Source organism: Homarus americanus, unplaced genomic scaffold (genome assembly GCF_018991925.1).
Source record: "Homarus americanus isolate GMGI-L3 unplaced genomic scaffold, GMGI_Hamer_2.0 scaffold25013, whole genome shotgun sequence".
NCBI lineage: Eukaryota > Metazoa > Arthropoda > Malacostraca > Decapoda > Nephropidae > Homarus > Homarus americanus.
This window is the reverse complement of record NW_024722158.1, coordinates 4,814,071-4,832,877: the sequence shown is the minus strand read 5'-3', so window position 1 is coordinate 4,832,877 and position 18,807 is coordinate 4,814,071. Positions and strand designations below refer to the sequence as shown.

The window sequence follows — 18,807 nt, the reverse complement described above, 5'->3', positions numbered from 1 at the left end:
TATGGCGGCGCTGGTTGACCTAGACCACGAGGCATACACTGGGGAATTGTTGGGGTCGGCTACTCAGCGACAAACAGCGTTTGTAGGGGAGAAATCCACTACAATAGAATATGGGCCGGGGGTTACGACCCTTTCATCAGAGTGCCACGCCTCCTGACCTCCTATAATGACGTGTTCTGACCTAACCTATCCTTAGCTGACCTATTCTGGCAAGTTGTGTCAGGCTACTGCTTCACCCCTGTCACTTAGCTTTTATGAACTCTCTCTCTCACAAAAATAGTTCTCTGAGTAGTACAGTCGCTCTGTAACAGGTGACGCTGTAGTAAAATTTTGGGACCTTTCTGGGAATGTTTCAGTTGAGCTTCCTTGTTATATATTCCTTGGTGTAGGAGTCGAGCTCTTTAATTCTCCCAAAGACAACAGTAAGTTTAAAGGGATGGTTTGCGATTAAACAAGTTTGGTCTGGTCATCCGACTACATTGCTGCTTCTGAAAATCTTGGTTTAATTTTTCATTATGATTATACAGCAGCATGTTACCGAATTACAGGTTTATTACCGTTTTTAGGTGAACTTTGTGAGGCGTAACGTTTTAAATATTTAAATAGGCTTACCAACATAATTTTTGTTCATAAGATATAAACAGACTTATCCTATCCTCATCACAGCTAATCCAATATTATTAAATCAGATTATAATTGGGTTATATTTGGTCTTCTTGGTTTATGTCGTCTACGTTCAAGAAAAAAAAATACTTAGCTGTCCAGTTTGTAGTAACTTAACCTTGACCATGACTTCCAGTGACAATGTCTCGGCGGAGGATTGGTTGAATTGGGTAAATGTTTGTTCTGTCATTTTATCCATCGAATTTCTTCATTCTTTAATATTAGTCTGTGACTTCGTCTAAAAAAATTATAATAAATAGTTTAACAAATATTTCAAACTTGGTACAGTAGTAAAGTTATTGTTTGTGTCAATCCTTGTTGACGTGAGCCAACACTTACGGCCTTAACACCTCAATTTGGTAGTGAAATGCCTAAGTTTTCCGGTGCTTCAGCTACTCAAAAAAACGCCAATAGACCTGAAATTCAGTAACAATCTGCTGCATAGCCTGAATGAAAAGTTAAACCACAATTTTCATTAGTTCAGTAACAATGTTGTCGGAGATCAGGACAAACTTACTAACAAACCTTCCCTTTAAATTTATTGTTGTTGTCTTTGGGAGAATTAAAGAGCTCGGCTCGCACACTGAAATATTTCACGTATTTGTTAAGTAACATAATCTATGATGGTATAGATGTACGGAAGAAATGAAAACAAGAATAGGGTAAGCAAAAACAGTACTGTATTTAATAATCTAAAACGGGCGGTCCGACTAATTACCCAAATGTAGCCGCAATGAAGTCAAATAATGGTCCTACATGAATAAATCAGGCTGTGAATCACTTCTCGATTATTATTTGGTGTCATAAAGTAAAAAAAAATTGGTAAACTTAATTTAATCTGAGTTGTGTTAGGTTAGGTTAGCTTAGGTTAGGTTAGATTAGATTAGATTAGGTTAGGTACATGCACTTGATCTATTAACTCAGATTAAATTAAGTTTACCAATTTTTGTGACTTTGTGACACCAAATACTAGTCGAGGTTAGGTTAGGTTCGGTTCGGTACATGCACTCGATCTATTAACCCAAATGAAATTACGTTTTCCAATTTTTTTTACTTTGTGACACCAAATACTAGTCGAGAAGTGATTGGTAACCCGATTTGTTTATGTAGGACCATTATTTGACTTCATTGCGGCTACATTTGGGTACATTTGGGTAATTAGTCGGACCCCTAAACGGGTATTATTATCGTTTCGGTCATGCTGTGAATTTAGGTTAGGTTAGTTTAGGTTGAAATTATGTTTTTCTGATGTTTTTTTTTTATGGGTTTTGAACGATTCTGACCTTCGGAAAATAGGTGCATGACCGAAACGGTAATTTAAAAAAAAAAAAAAAACTACTGAAAAGAGACATTACCTTTAATTTGAGAAAAAAGGCTGCTGAAAGGCTTTTTATGGTAAGGACTGATGTATGGGTCAGAAGCGTGGACACTTTCAGCAGACACCACGAAGAGGTTGGAGGCCTTTGAAAGGTGGTGTTATAGGCAGGAAAACAAATGAAGAAGTACTAATCTTAGCAAAAACTTATAGCAAAATACTTAAAATGTACAGAAAAAGAAAAATTAGATAGTTTAATTGGCTAATAATACGACTGGTGAATGTCATTGGTTCGGTAATTATGGAGGGTGTTTTTAGACAGAGTTTTGCATGCTGATTAATTTTACTTCTATTTATTTTCTTGGGAAAATGTTCAGTTTTCGAGGTACAGTGAGTTCTGCTATAACACGTGTTTTGATAACGCGAATTTGCTGTAACGCGATTTATGAATTAGGAACGATATTTGTATAACGCGAACGCTTGTTTGCTATAACGCGATTTTTGCTTACTATTTCTCCAATTTTGTGGTAAAGTGGGGTATGCTATAATGAATCTAATTGGTTCTAGAACCTTGTTCGTTATAGCATTCGTTTGTTATAGGATTAATCCATTCCAGGCCCCCAAATACAACCACTTAACACTGAAAAATATAATATAAAATTGTAAAAATTGTAAAAAAGTGCATAAATATGCATCTAAACCCCTGAAATAAAGAATATCATTAATATTTGTAATAATAAAACAATAAATTAGAAAAAAAAAATTTAAATTATGTTCGTTGTAGGAGTTTCGTTCGTTATAGCATTCTCAATTTTATCGGTAAAACCGTTCGTTATAGGAATATTCGTAGTAGGATCCGTTCGTTATAGCATACCCCACTGTATTAACTGTGAATATAGTAAAGAAGAATATCAACAAGAAGCGTTCTGGTGATAGAATTCCCGGTGATGATCGTAAAAGAAAGGATATAACACTTGAAGAGAAGCTCGATTTTATCAACCTCAAAATCACCCTTCTCCCCCATCAAGTAAAGTGTTACATTTACTGTATGATTTCATTATTAGATATGAATGTAACATTTATTTAGACTGTGCTATCCTTTGTGTTAGGCTAACTACTAAATTTTTTCGATTTCGAGTAATCTGCACCTAACCCTATTTTCTCCATAAGCCCTGTTATTTCTATTACGCGATTTTCTATAACACGATATTTTACAAGAACACAATTATCGCGTTATAGCAGAACTACCTGTATAGGCACGTTAAAATGGCATCTTGGTCACTTCATCAGCTGTGATGCGGTATATGGAAACCGTGTAATGTATGGTGGCTGTCAGCGGTTCACTAATTATGAGGGATGTGACCTTCAGGTTTGGCAATTGTGAGGGTGTTTTTAGTCACAGTTTTTTATGCTGGTTACTTCCAGTTCTATTAATTTTCTTGTGTAAATGCTTAGTTTTCTAGATACAGTATAGGTGAGTTAAGATATAGGTTAGGTCAGGTCAGGTCAGGTCAGGTTTTCTTAGGTTTGGTTAGGTTAGCACATGGTTTCAGCCAATTTTATATTTTTTCCCAACAATACAGTGTCTCCTCATTAAATTTGTGAAAACTTGGCATTTTTAAATCCATTTTTAATGAAAAACAGCGGACTGTCATTATCCGAATAATTACACTTTAGGCATATAATTAGGGATGAGGGGGTTATAACAGAAATATAAATGGGCAAAGTTTAGGGTAGGACCTGGCTGGGGAAGGCAGAGACTGGGTCCCCAGAGAGATACAAAACCTTAGAGGATTGGTAAAAACAGACAGAGAACGTTTAGAGTGGAGCACTGTGGTCACCAACCCTCAGATATGAGGACGGTACTCTGATTGATACGAGTGAAACCTGAATATAACAGACGTCTCTCTCTGTATAATCCATTAATTGGGGGGTTTTACATTTAATGGGCCCTTGATATAATGGATTTTCATTTCTTTATACAGTATTGTAGTTTGTTAAATTGAGGTTTATCATCTAACAGACCCTCAGTATAACAAACTCTCCTCTTCATATAGTCCGTTAAATAGAGGTTTCACAGTTCTTTGAGATTAGGCCCCCCTAGGATTGAGCCTCAGTCCTAATGATTAGTTTACATTTGGTATTATATTGGTCTGGGATCACTGAGGTTCATCTCTATGTATGCCATGACCCACTGATTATATATGTCACTTACATGATTTTTTCTTGGAGACGATGGTAAATATTCATACAGTGATATCCCCATTAGCCGGAACAATTGGTGCAGAGCACTTCCGGGAATGAGAGATTTCCGGGTAACGAGACGACTCTCTGAAAGCCAGAATAAAATCCCTCATCTCCGGAATTTTCAAGGTAACGGAAAAATGTTCTCAGAAGTTCCAGAAAATGTGCCTGGTTTTCATCTCTCAAACCTGGAAAAAACTCCCCCATCCCCGGAATTCTCCGGGTATTGGGAAAATTTTCTCGGAATTATCCGGAAAATGTGTCCCTTGGAAAATTTTGGCCAAAGCCGGAATTTTCTGGAAAATTCCGGCTTTGGGAACGATTTTCCGAGAAAATTTCAATTCCGACTATCGGAGAGTTCCGGGTTTAAGGGATTCCGGCTAACGGAGATGATATTGCATATGGTAATGGATAATATCAGAAGAAGTTGTTTGATTACATTAATTTATTTCACAGATGTTCTTTGGGTGATATAGTAAAGGAAATATCTCCATTGGCTGAAATCCCTCTTAGCCGGAATTTTCCAATAGCCGGAATTTGAATTTGCTCATAATTTTTCCAGAAAATCTCTCTTTATTCTGGGTTTGGGAATGAATTTCCCAGGTTGAAAATCGGGCACATTTTCTGGAAAATTCTGAGAAAACCCCAGCCCAACCCAACGCAACAATTTACCTAAACCAACTCGACCAACCCAGTTCAATGCAACAACTTAACCTAATTAGCCTACCAAATCTATTTCCCTCTTCTTCAAAGTCCTGTTTACTTTGTGGGTACTGTATTAATATTGAAGGAGGAGAATGGAACCATAACTCAAAAATAAAGCATTAACACAAGAAACAGTTATCATCAGTGTGTAGATTAAAAAAAAGTAAAAACCACGTTTCATTGGTGGGTCGAGGAGCCGGTGTTTTTTATATACTGTACTGTACTGTATAGTATTAGCCCAGGTGATTTAAACTGATCTAACATCATTTATGTTTATAAACTTGTAAATATGTATGGTGAAATTGTTTATTTTCAGTCTGTAAATACAGGTACAGTACTCTTAGTTATTAACAATTAAAGATTATGAGAGATGCATCTCTGGGGTGTACAGTACAGTACCTGGGTATAAGATGGGTAATGGTGCAGTATAGATGTACTGTATTGCACTGTGCTGTACTGTACTGTAGTGTACTGTACTGTACTCTGGTACAGTGGCACCTACTTTATAGAATTGACAAAAATATTACAAGCAAATGAACTCAAGTGTAATATAGAATATTTTTGTAAGATAATTTATTTATATATGATTGTCAAGTTGTGTGATCAGTCATGTAACCAAATGATGGATTTTTTTTTTTTTTAGTGAAACAGTAAAATAAATGTTTCACTTGGGACGGGTTAAATCCTAAGCTGACCTAACCTTATCTTATCAAACTAACTTAACCAAGCTAACATAACCAACTTAATCTTAATCTAACCAACCTAATCTAACCTGAGATTAGGTTAGTTTGGTCATTTTGTGAAATGATTGATTACACAACTAGACTGTAACATATACTGTATATACTGTACTGTAATTGGCTTCACAATCATGGCTAAGATACATGTACAATTGTACAGTAATGTGAAACAAATATTGTATAATTAACTATGAATATTGAGAACAGTGTAAAGCTTTGGCTACCTAGATCAGTACAGTATACATTTTAGAGCTTTTCATTGAAAATTATTTTGCCATTTTGAAGACTTTTAACCATTGTTGTAGAAGGTGCTCTTGAAACACTGAGGGACGATAATATTTTGTGGAAGATGGGAAGTGGTTACGAGTGGTCATGTTTCAGTGTTGGTTGTCAGTATCGAGAACATATTTGTAGCTGAAAATATGTAGAAATGATGTTTTATGGCTTGTGTACATAATTCTTCTGTAGGCTTAAAAATTGTGCTTAAAGGCCCTCCGTTTCATTGTCATTGTAGGTATGTGTATTTGTCAAAATTCTAGTTAGTAATTGTCATACAACACTGGATATGATATATTGTATTTGATTTAATAACTGCAGTACTTCTACAGCACGTGCGGAAGTGTACAATGAGACATCACCCACTACAGCAGCAGGCAAGGTTGGCTGTGACTCTCAGGAGGTCAAGATGACTGAGGCAGAGAAAAAGGTAATAATATTGTATTGATTTATTTTATTTCATGTTTTAGTATATGCTTGTATGTCACCACTGTATTTTGAATTTTCTTCTAGACAATCTCTTGTCTAATTTTTTTAATCTAGCAAGCTGGAATCAATGACAAGTACAGATACACTTTTCATTTGCTGTCATTCATTTACTCTCTAGTGTTGTGACATCCCCAGAATGTCCATACCCTTCATCCCCATCCTTCTATCTGCTCTTACTCTCATCATCATCTCTGAATTAGGCAGTCAATGGCCAACTCTTTGTTAGATAAGAGTATCTCCCATAAGGGGTTATTTTATGCTCCTTTATGCCCAATTGTAGGGCAGAGGGGAATACTGTTATGAAGGGTTTATTATTGGAATACGACCATTTCTTTTCTCATTCGATGATTTTAATGACAGCTTGTTGTCAAAAGAACATAGTTTTCATAATCATCATGTTAGCACTTGCATTGGAGGAATATCTGAACCTATTAACAGGTGTTGAAATTTGGATATGTTATAAAGTGAAAACTTTCAGTATGTTATCTGACACACAACTTTGTGCCTTCAGTGTACATAGTGTATATCTAGAACTACTGTAATTATATAGTTACAGTTAAACCACATATATCAGACTTCAAGAACTGTATATTGGAATTCACTTCCTTTTTTTTAAACTACTGTATGTGCTGCTCTGGACTGCTCCTCTATTTACCAGAAATGTTTTTAAAAAAGGTGGAAAATCCAGTATCATTAGTTTGTGCAGTTGAACGTCTGAGTGTCGTGCGAAGTATGTCTTACTGTCTCAGACTCTGAACCTGAGTCTTGCCTTTATATGTTTAGTAGCAGTGTGCTGCACCTCGCTACCTACTCTCATTTACCCGAACTCTTTTTGGTGGAGTACGTAGTATCTTTAACGGGAATATATACTAGAGGGTTTTAAGAATGGGTTAAAATTATGTAAGGGCTAACAGAAAAGCATTGTGGGAGGTATTACAAGTGTATGTGGTGGGAGGAAGGTTATTAATGCAGTAAAATACTTCTATAAGAACAGCTGGGCAACAGTAAGAGTAAATGGGAAAGAAAGTGAAACATTTGAAATAAATGTGGGTGTTAGACGGATGGGTTATGTCCCTGTGGTTGTTCAATATAGACATGGATGTGAACTATTATACACTGGTGAAACTGGTGATAATAAGTTTTCTTACAGGGCAGCACACATCCTGATTATAAGGGAGCCAAGTTACCATTGTCCATTATAACTGGTGACTGCTTTTGTTTATGGTTGGGCTCTGATTCTAATGTGTTCAGATTATGTGTTATATAGGTCCAGGAGAGCCAAGTTGCCATTATCCATTTCTCTCTGCAACTGTACTTAATGAATTCTTTAAAACTCTCAACTGTAAAAGTAGAATAGTTTTCCATGTATTAAGATGAAATTGAACTTTGTGTTTACCTTTAAGCATGTGGGATGAGTCTGGGTGGCTGATCAAAGCTTGTTTCTCAAATTCGTCCTCTGCAGTGATTTTTTTGAGATGGAAAGGAGTACAAGTGATTGCTAAAGCATCCTTAATGTAATGTTCATGATTTAACAGCATATTAAAAAGTTATAAAAGGGGCTACAAATACTTAAAAATTATTAAAACTAACATAATAGCATTAAAAGAAGTGGTTTAAAAAATGGGTTTGGGTTAAAAAAAATAAATTGTCAGTCCTGGCTGTAGTCACTCCTATTTTTGTCCAGGAGAGAGATGGCTAATGCTTGTGAAAATGTGTGTGTGTGTGTAGTATTAATAATAATAAGAAGAATTAATTGTTTATTGAAAAGCACAGCAGCCAGAGTAAAATTACAGTATACAATTGACAAAATAATGTCTCAAAGTATTAGACATGGCACCATTAGGGAGTAGATTGTTTAACAAAAGCTTTCAATACAAAAAGGAAACATGTAGTTAACATACAGGTTATAAGTAATACCCCTGTTAGCTGGAATCCTTCAAACCCGGAACTTTCCAATAACCGTAATTTAAATTTTCTCGGAAAATCGTTCCCAAAGCAGGAATTTTCCGTAAAAGTCCTGCTTTGGGAACGATTTCCGAGGAGCACATTCTCTGGAAAATTCCAAGGAATTTTTCAAGTACCCGGAAAATTCCTGGGAAGTGGGACCTTTTTTTTCTGGTTTCAAAGATGAAAATTAGGCACATATTCTGGAAATTCCGAGAACATTTTTTCGGTACCCGGAATTGTTCCGCCTAACGGAGATATCACTTGTATATGAGTCATTAATAATTTGCTGCTGTAGAGTAAACACGTGGCTGTAGGCTGTTTCCCGGCTGGTGCTGTAGAGTAAACACATGGCTGTAGGCTGTCTCCCGGCTGGTGCTGTAGTGCTGTAGAGTAAACACGTGGCTGTAGGCTGTCTTCCGGCTGGTGCTTCAGAGTAAACACGTGGCTGTAGGCTGTCTCCTGTCTGGTGCTGTAGAGTAAACACGTGGCTGTTCTCAACAAATATCAATAAAAAAAAAATTAAAATGCAATCACATATGTAAAATATATTTTATATGAAAAACAGAAGATTCACCTTTATTCCTTACACTCATCACCACCAACAAGTCACCACCAACAACACCACTCACCACCACCACCAACAACAGTCACCACCAACAACAACAGTCACTACCACCAACAATATGTAGTCACCACCACCACCAACAGTCACCACAACTGCCAACAACTGCCAACAACAGTCACCACCAACAACAACAGTCACCACCACCAACAACAATAGTCACCACCACCAACAACAATAGTCACCACCACCAACAGTCACCACAACCACCAACAACAATAGTCACCACCACTGCCAACAGTCACCACCCCAACAACAACACTCCTCGCCACCAAGAATAACAGTCACCACCAACAAGAAGTCACCACCACCACCTCCAACAACAGTCACCACCAACACTCACCATCATCACCACCAATAACACTTACTACCACCAACAACATTCTTCACCACCACCAACACTCACCACCAGTACTCACCACCACCACATTCCCGTCACCACCACTACCTCACTCCCATGACCACCAGCTTAATTGATGTTTTAATTACTCTACTGTACTGTAGGGTCCAAACTTATCAGTAATAATGTTCTTAATATTGGTGGTCATAATTTAAACAAATACCGTGATGCCAGACGTAGAAATTCGGGAGTTAATTTGTTGAGGAGTATTAATACTAGTTTTGGGGTAGATTAAATTGAACTTAACCTAACCAAACTTAACCTTGATCTAGATGAAAATTTTATAATAGATAAAGTTTATACTAGTACTAAGTTTATGTCTTAAGGATAATAATTGGTTCTTGACTCATAAGGTCTACTCGAGTTATTATTGTTTTATAGCTTAACAAGGCAGTTGGTTTTATCTTGTCCAATACATATGTTTCATTTTGTAATACAGGCCGTCCCCGACTTACGACAGGGATGCGTTCCTGTAGCTACTTCACCCCTGAGCAGTTGCTTCAAGTATATGAAGGATTCATTGGTCCTAACTTGGAGTACTGCTCTCATATCTTGGGTGGCTCTTCTTCTGTCCAACTATTGATAATCTATCTTCTCTTCACCATGATGTTGCTTCACTCTTTCTCTTTAACAGATACTTTAACGGGCAATGTTTGGTGGATTTGGCATCCTGTGTACCGCCGGCAAGGCCGTGGGCTCGTAACACTCGTCTTGCCCGCGGTGCCCACCGTTTTTGTGTGGATGTCAGTCACACAATAATAACCCGTTATAGTACATCCTTCTTTACTCACACAGCCAAATTGTTTCTGTGTGGATGTCAGTCACACTATAATAACCCGTTATAGTACATCCTTCTTTACTCACACAGCCAAACTGTGTCTGTGTGGATGTCTGTCACACCATAATAACCCGTTATAGTACATCCTTCTTTACTCACACAGCCAAACTGTGTCTGTGGGTCACACTATAATAACCCCATTAGTACATCCTTCTTTACCACACAGCCAAACAGAAATGTGGATGTAATACATTATAACCTGTTATAGTACATCCTTTACACACACAGCCAAACTGTGTCTGCAGGTCACACTATAATAACCCAAGAGTAGTACATCCTTCTTTACTCACAGCCAAACTGTGTCTCTAATACACATAATAACCCAAGATAGTACATCCTTACTCACACACAACCAAACTGTGTCTATAGATCACATTATAATAACCTGTTATAGCACATCCTTTTTACTCACACACAGCCAAACTGTGTCTGGGCCACACTCATAATAACCCAAGATAAAAGACCCTTATTCACACACAGCCAAACTGTGCCTGTGGATGAGTCACACTTACAATAACACAATTATATACATCCTTCTTACTCTCACACAGCCAAACTGTACTCAGGATGGGTCACACCATAATAACCCAAGTATAATACATCCTTCCTTACTCACAGCCAAACTGCCATGTCTGTGATGTGGGTCACTATAATAACCCGCTATAGTACATCCTTCTTCCCTCACACACATTCAACCAGCCCGTGGATGTGGGCTCACACTATAATAACCTGTTATAGTACATCTCTTTACTCACAGCCAAACCAGGTCTGTAGGTCACACCATAATAACCCGCTATAGCACATCCTTCCTACCACACAACCAAACTGTGTACAGGGTCACACTATAATAACCCAAATATTACATCCTTTTACTCCGGTACAACCATGTCTGTGGATTGGGTCACACTATACAAACCAATCACATCATACTCACACAACCAAACTGTGTCTGTGGATGAGGTCACATTATAATAACCTGTTATAGTACATCCTTCTTTACTCACACAGCCAAACTGTGTCTGTGAGTCACATTATAATAACCTGTTATAGTACATCTTTTATACAGCCCAAACTGTGTCTGTGGATGTGGGTCACACTATAATAACCCGTTATAATACATCCTTCTTAACACACAACCAAACTGTATCTTTGGATGTGGGTCACATTATAATAACCGTTATAGTACATCTTACTCACAGCCAAACTGTGTCTGTATGCTACACTCATAATAACCCGCTATAGTACATCCTTCTTTTCCTCACTGTGGAATGCTCTGCCTTCTTTCTTGTTTCCATACTCACACAATTCGTGTCACTTCAAAAAACTTGGATTTTATCTTCTAATGTAGATTAATATAACCATTTTTATATTTATATTTTATTTTTACTGTGTTACACAAGTTGATTTAGTCACTTGTAGTTTTCTTATTTATATAATGTACTTTTATAAGAATATCATCTAAGGCAAAATATTCTGTTTCAGTTACTTTTGGCGTCACATCTCAAGACCAGGTGTAACTAAAGAAGTTCACAATGTCAAGCAGATAAAAAGTTCTCATGTGAAATATTTACTCAAGCTATATGAAACATTTACTTAGACACAGTGGTGAGAGTTTAAATGTGAGGAATGTGGGAAATGTTTCTCCGGTACTCTCAAGACACACTTTCTTGTACACAATAATGAAGGAGTTTGAATGTGAGGAATGCGGAAATGTTCTGCAAAGTACTCTCAAGATACACATTCTTGTACACAATGGTATAAAGGAGTTTGAATGTGAGGAATGTGGGAAATGTTTCTCCCTAAGAGTACTCTCAACACACAGTCTTGTACATGGTAGAGGAGTTTCGTATGGGAGATGTGGGAAACATTTTGCACTAAGGGTACTCCTAAAGAAACACATTCTTAGACACAATGGTATAAGGTTAGAAATGCATGAAAAGAATGGGAATGTTTCTTCCAGAACAGTGATCCTCAAGACACACATTCTGTACACAATGGTGTGAAAGGAGTTGAATATGAGGAATGGAAATGTTTTTCCCCAGGTTCTCCTCAAGACCACATTCTTGTACACAATAGTTGTGAGGCTTAGAATATAATGGAATAGGGAAACATTTTCGCAAAGAGTAGTCTCAAAGACACATTCTTTCACAATGGTGCCTAGAGTTTGAATGAGGAATGTGAGGCATTTTCACTAAAAGAGTAATCTTTAATACACATTCTTACAGTATCAAAAGAAGTTTAAATGTGAGGAATGTAGGGAAATGTTTCCTCCCAGGGTAATCTTCAAACACACACATTCTTGCACAGGTATAAAAGTTTAAATGAATGTGGGAAATGTTTCTCCCAGAGATAATCTTTCAGACACACATTCTTGAACACAGGGTATAAAGAAGTTTCAAAATATGAGGAATGTGAAATGTTTTCCCCAGAAAAGTACTCTCAAGAGACACATTCTTGCACACAATGGTGTAATGAGTTTAAATGCAGAGAATGTGAAAATTTTCTCCCAGAAGAGTACTCACAAGACACACATTCTGTACAATGGTATAAAGGAGTTTGAATAAGATAATGGAAATGTTTATACAATGGTTATCTCAGACATCCATAAACTATTACATAGAAAAAAGCAGAATTAAATAAATGTTTGAATGACTTTAACAGAAAGGTAAATGTGACAAACAAACTTGAATACAGTGATATACATTAATATAAAACCACTTGAACAAACTCTATGAATATAGAAATAAAGATAAGCACAAATACACTTTTATAGATATTAAACACGCTATAATTATCTGCTTAAGAATGTAATTTCTTCTATGGCCTTAGTGTAGACACTTGGTGTTGGTTAAATATCACCATATACCCCATTTTGTTTCATCAACCTTTTAAAAATGTTATTTATTATACAGATAGTGAACAAGGTTAAACTTATTGTCTGTAAAATTTTAAAATCTTTAATGGATAATTAGTTGCATCAATAGACATCATACCATGTACATCTGTCTTTATTTACGTGAAAGTTTTATCATAAGTCAAGATACATTAACACAGGTAGTAAATCATCTTGGTAAAGTAGTACAGTGATGGTAGAACTATTGTATAGTCAAGGTGTTGTCATTTGCTCACAGAACCTCTTCAATCTCTGTTGAAATTATCTAAATATTTGATAAGTTTTGCTCAACTCTGACGAGATATTTTGATATTTTATCTAGACTAAATGGTTGGTAGTTTTGATTCATGTTCATACTCAAATATATTCCTTCAACACCACCACAGATATATGGCACCAGTAGTAAATAATGATTTGGGTTTCAAATAGTACCTGGTGTTATGGGCAGATGAACTTTAACATCTTAACTGTATATAATATCATGTTGAATATATTTTCATACAGCATCTTGGACATTATTAGGTAACTAATGTAGCCAAAGAAATGCAAACTCTAGCTAAATTTTTTTTTTTTAGGTCATAATAAAGTAGAAGACTTGGACATTAACATACAGCAATTAGATATATGCTGCCTCATATACAAATTTAAGCTAATAGTTCTGGCCCGTAATTTAATCTAACATTGGTATTTAAACATTATTGCTCCAAGAATGGCATTTATTTTTGTACATTAATATAGAGTTTATGTAAATTCTGTGAACTGCATACATTAGTACAGGTCCTAATCTCTTAATGACTCTTATTACAGCTGCATAACGCCCACACTCACTGCACTAAGGGCATCTCAAAGTTTCTATTTTGCAGTGTCACAGTAAACACGAAGGGTAACTTGTATGTTGTATTATACCAGGCATCTGTATCCTGTAATGTAAGTGTGTACTGATAGTATTAAGGAGGCTCATACCGCTGTATAACATTATACTCAGTGCTTATTGTATATCACCTTAAAGTGTGTAATGATAGTATTAAGGTCAGTTATTTTGTATGGCAAAACAGACCACTAAATTTATGGAGAATGTCCAGTTATGTTTTGTGTGCAGTGACCTTAGTTACAGGGAAGGCTAACTATTTTGTATTGTCACAGTGCTAGTATTTTATTGCGTCGTAAAAAAAAAATTGGTTAAAACTTAAGTTGGGGTTTCACCTTCCTTACACCCTCAACTTTGGTAGGAGTAAGGCAGCTACCAAACAGGAGGTACTATGCCTGGTAGATATTGGAAGCATAATGTGTTGTCTAATGGTGACTCTGCTGCCATATGGCATCACAAAAGTGTGACAAGTCCCAGGTGCTGATCTGACTTTTCTGCCTCATTTTACACACATTGCAGGGTCTCAATTGTCTATCTTACTATTGACAACACAACATACATATATCATTTCTCACTTTTGATCTTTTTTTTTCTTTTTTGTATTTATAGTTCTTTATTATTAAAATTATTATTATTATTATTATTATTATTACAGTTACTGTAGTATTATCATTTATTTTTTATTATATTTTTTGTTTGTTTTATTATAAATTTTATTTATAATTATTATGAATAATTATTATTATTATTAATTATTATTATTTATTATTATTAATTATTATTATTATTAATTATTATTATTAATTATTATTATTATTATTATTATTATTATTATTATTATTGTATTATTATTATTATTATTATTATTATTATTATTATTATTATTATTATTATTATTATTATTATTATTATATATTACATTTGCCCCCAGACACTCGTATAAAATAGAACACTGTGTCCAATGGCTAATCTCCTTAAAAAAAAAAAAATAAACATATTCACTGCTATATACTATCACTCATACAGTAGATACTGCTAGATTCTTTGCCAGCTCCCAAGAACAACTACACATGTTGTCCTGCGGTTGTTTCGGCACCCTTAAGTTAAAGTAAACCCTAGCATTACAGTCACGTTTAAGGCGGGAGGCTGGGACAAGCAGGAGGACAAGCCTCTCCTCAGGATCAGTGAGGGAGGAGAAATGGGAGTTTATTCAGCCTAGCTAGCCAGAACAAGGCATTTGAGTGTAGCCACCCAGATCACGTGAGAGGAAAAGCACAGGAAGCTCCTCGGGCACAACAGAAAATGGACAAAGTAGAGGGCGGACACAACAGGTAGCCCATTCAGGGAGAGGGTGGAACCAAGTGTCACACAGGGCTGAGGTACAACAAAGCAACCTCCGCCTGGGAGGTGGCACCATCTCTGCCTATCAGCTGGGAGGAGGCCAGCCCCTGCAAACAATGACATTTCCTAACCAAACCCTGCAAAATACAGGTACTTAGCAAATGCTGCCTTCAGAATGGTAGGGGGCTACTACCATGAGCAGAAGACGCTACCGAACAAGCTTGAAATGCCATCACTAATACTGACACGCCCTTGTTAGAGAAAGGAGTTTGAACCCTACTGAAGATACACTTGTAGCAGTTGGAGAACTGCATTGCATGGAAGAATCGATCCAGGGTGTGAGTTCAAATATTGCTGATATGACTCATTACAGAACCTTTCTCCAAAGCACAGAGGTGTGGTTGATCTATGCTCAGCAGTTCTTAGGCCAACCAGGCAAGGGTACAGGAGAGGATGTCTTGAAGAGTCCAAGTGGTGTAAATTAAAAGTAAAGAGAACTTACTTATAATCGGATGTCTGATCCCAAACTGTGCCCCTAAATCAAAGAACTTAACAGCCTTATACACAATGCTGCAGTATACCTACCTACCTCCTTACATGGGGACTTTATATGATAACATATAAGAAACCAGTTCACCCCAAATGACCCCAATAACCTAACCACTCTTTTAAAGAAATTACGAAGAATTTTCTGTTCCAACATGTTAGAGACCCGACACATTACAGAGGAACAAAAACCCAGCACTGTTCATCCATAACAGGAGGGTAAATTGTGGCACTGGAACACCTTGCAGATTGGCAGACACCATATAGTGTTAATCCATTCAACTTAACTTTTACCTATTTCAATGAAACAACCCAGGCAAATACCCAAATATTATAGAAATTTAACCACAGGATGAGGGAAGAGATGGGGGGTATCACTGGCCTGACCAAATCTAAGCACAAGAAAGCTAACCCTACGCTGAATAATAACTATTAAAAAGTGACCCATTTGGATAAAACATACTAAAACAAAACGATTGCATCAAATAGAGGTTCATGAACATGCTGTGATCGATAAAGGGAAAACCAATTGACGTTGGTTGGATCAAATAGTGGAAGTATTTTATCTGGTGCTTCCGTCAGTCCCAAGATATGCATAAAGGACTGTCGATGATTTGAAACTTCAAGGAGACATAGACTGACTTAGTACTACCTGAGAATCAGATGCCTGAACTACAGACTGGCAAGGGCTGACTAATAGGTGACAAGCATCTCAAGCTGCAAGTCAAGTGTCATTTACTTGAGCTGGCGACGACCTCTCACAGAGACTACAGCTCACAGATTGAACAACCCGCAGGTCCAAAAACTGAGAACTACTTTTTCGAGTGAGAGTTGTGAACCTTGGAACAACCTCCAGAAAAAGTGTTTAACGACACGAATGTGAGCTCTTTCAAATTAAACTGACAACACTGGAGCGGTGCGCAAAGTACTTTTAAAGAAGCGTGACAGACCATTCAGGCGACTAACAAACCGATCAGTGATGAGGATAAAAGTACAAATATAAACATTTTCCTCATGTTTACTCAAGGAATATTTGCTGTAACTCAAAAGGTTATTCTGGCTTTAACGCTATTCTCCATGAACCAAGGACTTTCCAAATAAACTTTGATTTAAAATTTTAGTCTACAATATTCATATTCACATAACATTAAAGGGTTTATTTAGTACAAGTATTCATCTTAAAATTACCAGTAATTACATTTCCATTGATCAATCAACAGCAGGCTAATGACCTTGGTACAGTAAACATTCATCTAGTTATATTATTGCTCCAATTTACATTTAGCTCCATCCTCATAATCTCTATTCTTGTTGGCCTACAAGCACAATCACCATTGTCATTCTGGATAGCTCTAATGCCTAGGTCTTCCTGGTAAGAAAGCAGAACTGGAGCTGAATAATCAATGATACTCAAACTATACTTGGTACATGAATCAACCCATTTAGTATTTCCTCTATTTGACCATTCAGGGTTTTAGCGAGATGTACATATATATTTTGACATTAGTAATTTAGTCTTTATATTATTATTTATACCCACAAACATTCCCAGATACTTGTAACTGGATGCTTTTATTTCCATTGGCCAAAATTCTTTTCCATTTCTTTATGACTGTTGGTTTTGTTACCTTGTAGATGGAGTCTCCCAAGAGACAAGTCTTACTACACATCACATAATTCTAAAACCTCCTTTAATTCATATTACGCTACATAACAATCCACCGTTAGCTTGTAGAATCTCCGAGAACTGGAGAAACTTTGATAAGATAACTTCACTTCTCAGTATTTAGATATTATGTATTTTTACTCTGATTTATATAATATTAAGTATATAATATTATAACATTAAAAGAGAACAAGTATCACTTGAGTATTAGAATATCCTTGGGCAGGGGACTAATTATTGCTGGGATAATTAATGAATAAATTAGTATGAAGGTCTTGATACGGACATTAAAATTTTGAGGGAACAATAGTCTGGAAGGATAAATGTATCAGAACTACAGTGTACAGGTGTTGGAAGTGACGAGAAAGTATACTTGAAAGGAAATATCTTGTAGGCATTGATTTGAACTTAGCCCTCTATTCTCAAATTAGCATATGCCCATGCAGTGATCAAGTCTTATATGTGTTGGTAAAGATTACAATGTGTGAGGAGGATCCCCAATGCAGGGTTTCCCAAGTGAAATTAGGATGCCGGGGAACTAAGCAAAGCCCGAACCGTATTCTGGTATGTAAGTGGTTAGTGGATTTAGGCACAGATTCCAAATGAAATGAAGTGAGAACATGAAAGTCAGTGAGTCAGTTGACTGCAGCTGGCCGGGTGAAAGCCGGCTGGGCACTGCCCTCCAGTAATCCTCCGTTCGCATAAGCAGAATAAATTAAATATAAATGAACCATCCTAAAAGGCTTACTCTGTGAGTTGGTTTAAACACATGGTACTGGTGACAGGGATGTGGGTGGTTCATAACATGCATCATTTCAGTATATAATTCTCCAGCTTTGGTCTGGGTCCAGACACCTTCTCAAGCAGTATCCTATCCCAATATGCTGTTCACTTGAACCTGTGGATTCCCAGCATACCACCTGGTGAGAATACATACATGAAATAGAGAAACTCATGATGCTTGGGCAGATCAGCCAGTGAAACAGTGCTGGTGCCATACCATGGTGAAACCTCAGTCTCCCACACCTGAGGCGGGTGTGTGACGAGGTGCTGGTATCATTATAGAGAATTACAGATCCACTTGCAGGTGGAGTGTAACAGGTGTGGTGAGCTGAGTTTTACAAGGGAGGGTGAATGTACTCATGGGTGCTATATTCCACCGGGTGGGCGTGTGTATTAGAAGAGGCAAATCACGTTATCCATGAGAGGCTAACAGCTGTGCAGGAGTAATTATGTTTATAAGAATAAATTAGA

The 18,807-nt window shown here is 36.8% G+C and overlaps 1 protein-coding gene and 1 long non-coding RNA gene across 2 annotated transcripts in view; one reads left to right on the top strand and one right to left on the bottom strand.

Annotated features, from left to right (window-relative positions):
• Positions 1 to 839: 839 nt before the first annotated feature.
• LOC121862133 lies at positions 840 to 6,371 on the top strand. Its single transcript, XR_006088172.1, has 3 exons — positions 840 to 1,325; positions 4,248 to 4,351; positions 6,276 to 6,371. It is a non-coding gene; the product is annotated as an uncharacterized LOC121862133 (long non-coding RNA).
• A 2,303-nt stretch (positions 6,372 to 8,674) lies between these two features.
• LOC121862132 (G-protein coupled receptor 143-like) overlaps positions 8,675 to 18,807 on the bottom strand; it is a 29,992-nt gene continuing 19,859 nt past the window's right edge. The window contains exon 10 of the mRNA XM_042360153.1: positions 8,675 to 8,848. Coding sequence (XP_042216087.1) covers positions 8,808 to 8,848 — 41 coding nt within the window. The 3' untranslated portion in view covers positions 8,675 to 8,807. The remainder of the gene's footprint in view (positions 8,849 to 18,807) is intronic.